At 36.4% G+C, this 4152-nt stretch overlaps 1 protein-coding gene across 1 annotated transcript; it reads left to right on the top strand.

Annotated features, from left to right (window-relative positions):
* Positions 1–236: 236 nt before the first annotated feature.
* On the top strand, positions 237–2378 carry LOC132624144 (uncharacterized). The gene is made up of 5 exons (XM_060338968.1): positions 237–400; positions 512–652; positions 742–1362; positions 1454–1857; positions 2146–2378. Exons 1-5 carry the CDS (start codon positions 237–239, stop codon positions 2376–2378), a joined length of 1563 nt encoding a protein of 520 aa, XP_060194951.1.
* Positions 2379–4152: the final 1774 nt, after the last annotated feature.

Raw genomic sequence — 4152 nt, 5'->3', positions numbered from 1 at the left:
GATTCTTTTAGGCTCAATTCCATAAAGTTACACCACCAGTTCAGTTTGATATTTTTGAACATATTCCAAGACTTGTTAATGTAGAACAGAGTGAATCTTTGGTAGCTAGGCCTACTAAATAAGAAGTTAAAAATGTAGTTTTTGGGCTTAACAATGCTAGTGCAGCAAGTCCTGACGGATTCAAAGGTTTATTTTTTCAAATTTGCTGGGAAATTATAGATGATGACATTTTTAACATGGTAGGTGATTTTATTCATGGTTCAGAGCTTCTAAGATACATTACTCATACAAACCTTGTCCTACTGCCCAAAAAAGATGATGTTCAGAACTTTATGGATATCAGGCCTATAAGCTTAAGTAATTTTGTTAATAAGGTGTTTTCTAGGGTGACTCATGAGAGGTTGGCTCCTTTGTTACCTGGCATAATCTCTCAGAACCAAACTGGCTTTGTTAGAGGTAGGAGTATAGTGGAAAACATTTTGTTGACTTAACAAATTTTCACTGATATCAGACTAAGAACTAAAAAGGGGAAGAAGAATGGTAATCAGATTGTTCCAAATATTGTAATGAAGCTTGATATGACAAAAGCTTATGATAGACTTTCATGGAGCTTTCTCACAAAGGTTCTAAGTAAGTTTGGATTTGGAGAATGGTTCATCAGTCTAATTTATGAGCAGATAAGGAATAATTGGTCTCAGTTCTCCTTAATGGACAAGCTCATGGATTCTTTTATTCAACTAGGGCAGTTAAACAAAGGGATCCTTTGTCTCCTACTTTATTTATCCTTGTTGCTGAAGCACTATCTAGAGCTCTGAATGTGTTACATGATAATCCTTGGTTTTGTGGCTTTGGATTGCCTAAGTGGAGTCCTAAAATTAGCCACTTAGCCTATGCTGATGATACTATCATTTTCTCTTCAGCATGTGAGATTTCTTTGAATTCGATCATGGATGTTCTGAAAAATTATGAAGCTGCTTCTGGTCAATTGATTAATAAAGCAAAAAGTTCCATTTATCTGCATGATAGAGTGGATGAGGATGTGTTTCTTAACGTGGAGAGGGTAACTGGTTTTAAAAGAAAGGATTTTCCTTTAATATATCTTGGTTGTCCTATTTACTATACTAGGGGTTGTATGGCATTCTATTTAGATTTGATATCTAAAGTGAGGAACAGACTTCAAAGTTGGAAGTGTAAGTTGTTATCTTTTGGTAGAAGAGTTGTGTTACTCAAGCATGTTCTACAAGATATGCCTATGCACTTGCTTTCTACTATTGATCCACTTGATTTTGTTATTAAGAAACCTCATAAGATTTCTGCACAATTCTTTTGGAGTAACAAGTTTGGAGGACAGGTTGGGACAGTGTTTGTTTGCCTCATAATAAGGTGGTTTGGGATTCAGATGTTTAAGGGACATCTCATTAGCTTTATTTTCCAAATTATGGTGGAATTTTAGAACCAAGCCTACCTTGTGGGGTGCATTGATGAGCAACAAGTATTTGAAGAAGACTAATCCTATTCTTGTTCCATGGAAGAAGGGATCACATATTTGGAGGAATATGTTACAAGCTAGAGATCTCATTGATCATGAAATATGGTGGCAGCTGAGGATTGGATTTTTACTTCTTTGGTTTGATAATTGGGTTGGTTTAGGTCCATTGTGTTTTCTCACTGAGCCTGATTTCTACTGTGATGAGAATGTCAACAATGTTTATGATGTTGTTACTGAGGGAAGATGGAATGAAACTGTTATTAGAAACTGTTTGCTAAAGGAACTTGCAGAATTTATAATGACTGAGGTACAGCCTCCAAGTAGGGGGAATGATCTTGATGTTCCATATTGGAGGTTTTCAACTAATGGTCAATTCAGTGTGAAAACAACATGGGAGTATGTTTGAAGTAAAGCAGCAAAGAGAGATATCTATAAGAAGATGTGGGTAAAGGGATTGCCTTACAAAGTTGCTTTAACTATGTGGAGAGTATGACACTTTAAATTCCCTTTGGATGAGGTGGTTAGGAGTTGGGGCTATAACTTACCCGCTAAGTGTTTATGTTGTCCTGCAGATCTAAAAGAAGAGACCATCTCTCATATTTTCTTAAGATGTGATACTGCAAAAAGAACTTGGTCTTATTTCACTGTTGTTGCAGGTATTGATATCAATGGTATGCACTTGCAGCAAATTATTTTGAAGTGGTGGTCTGCTGATATGAGGCCTAGATTGAAAGCTTTTTACAATGTTGTCCTTTCTATTGTTGTGTTTGATCTATGGAAGAAAAGAAATAGAGATAAGTACAACAATAAGGTGATAGATGCAAGAGTATTATATCAAGCTTCAACCTTGATACAACAACTAGTGAAACTGAGGAAACCAGGCATATAGAAAGTTCCTCAAAGGTGGCCTGAGATTCTGAATATTTTGGAATCATCTGTGCCTAAGTTAAAAGTGACTAATGTTGTGGAGTTTTCCTATGGAGGGTACATGGAAGTGTAACACAGCTGGTGCTATAAGGGGCAACCGTGGTAGGAGTTCATTTGCATTCTGTGTAAGGGATCATAAGGGTGATTTGGTTCATGCATTTGCTAAGGAAATGGAAGAAAGTACAAATACAGAATCAGAGGCAGGAGATTTACTGGAAGCTGCTAGGTATTGTCTGCCTCAACATGTGTACTCATTCACTCTTGAAACTGATTCCATGCCCATGAAGATGACATTGGAGATGGAGTGGAAACCTCCTTGGAACATTGTATTTATTGTTGAGGAACTATGGGATATCATGGATCATTCAGAGGTTCAGGTTCTTTGCCACCAATTGGAGGAGAGTGTGGTGGTAGTTTTTCCCACTAACATTGTTTACTTTTTTGCAGGTGTTATGGCAACTAATGGAATTCATGTAATGAAGGAACTCAAGAACCATGTACACTCACTATCTGTAGATGTCTACACTACTGATCCTATGCATCTTGGAAATGAAGTAGTTTTAATTGGACACAATGTATATTCTTACTATTGGTACACTGATCTTTGCACAAGATATGATGTGTTTTCAGGCTTACTTGTGCACCAAAACCATCACAAGATTTCTGCAGATCTGAAATTTGTTATGGTATTGCTATTGGACTGCTTGGATACTTGTCATTTATCTGTTGATCCTAAGTCATATGGAAAGGATATGGATATGATAGGTTTACTCATACAACAGGTTAGTCTAGCACTGATACAAAGTTACACTTAACTTGCCTATTGACTATATCAGAGTGTATGGTATTAGCAACTGCTCAGCCTACTGTGAATATGACAATAGATGAGAAAGGTGTTTATCTTGGTCTATGGTGGAATATAAGGATAGCTAGAGTAATTTGGACAGACAAGGAGGTTCAAGACCTGAAGATTGCATATGCTTGTAATTTCTTGTTTTTAAAAGAACTGGGAATTTACAGTAATGCAGTACTTTTTACAGACTTGAAAGGACACAACTCATACTATGTTTTCACATTTAAATCCTATGGGAGGATAGTGTGAATGTAGTTGATATACTTGATATGGTGTTCTTTTTTGCAGGAATTTTATTGCTACTGAGGAATGTTGTCACCAATGAATCTATAGTACTGGATAATCTTGTATTTGCAGAGCTAGAGGCAAGTTTCTCAAGCAAAACACATGACATAGCTCTAGTAGAGTCATAATGAATCAAGGTTTCAAACTTGGGATATTATGGACTTGACAAAGAGCTACAGATATTGCTGCTTCTCACAATTAGGACCTGATACTGCAGTTGTTCTTTGGAATACAGCATGGATACATCTACAGACTTGGTGAGGTCTTAAGTTCAACAGAATTAACAGTTTTGATACTGCAGCTAGAGGTCACAAAAATTGGTCATATTATGCATCAAGGGTACAAACTTGGGACATGATAAAGTAAACTATAGATTACATGAAGCTGCTATTCATCACACACTATTGCTATTATGGAATCCACAGGCTACATTTTGCAAAGGGACAGGGATATGAGATAGACACAAGGCACAAATAGAGGGAACAGACTCTTAGGCTTTATTGGATGCATTCTGAGGAATATGCAATATTAGTCAAGTTACCATTTTATTATTTGGTCATTAGTAGTAATAGATTAGGATATATTATTAATCCTAGTT

The sequence above is a fragment of the Lycium barbarum genome, chromosome 12 (assembly GCF_019175385.1).
Source record: "Lycium barbarum isolate Lr01 chromosome 12, ASM1917538v2, whole genome shotgun sequence".
In the NCBI taxonomy this organism is placed as follows: Eukaryota; Viridiplantae; Streptophyta; class Magnoliopsida; order Solanales; family Solanaceae; genus Lycium; species Lycium barbarum.
The sequence above is the reverse complement of the archived record's forward strand: the minus strand, read 5'-3'. Positions and strand labels throughout refer to the sequence as shown.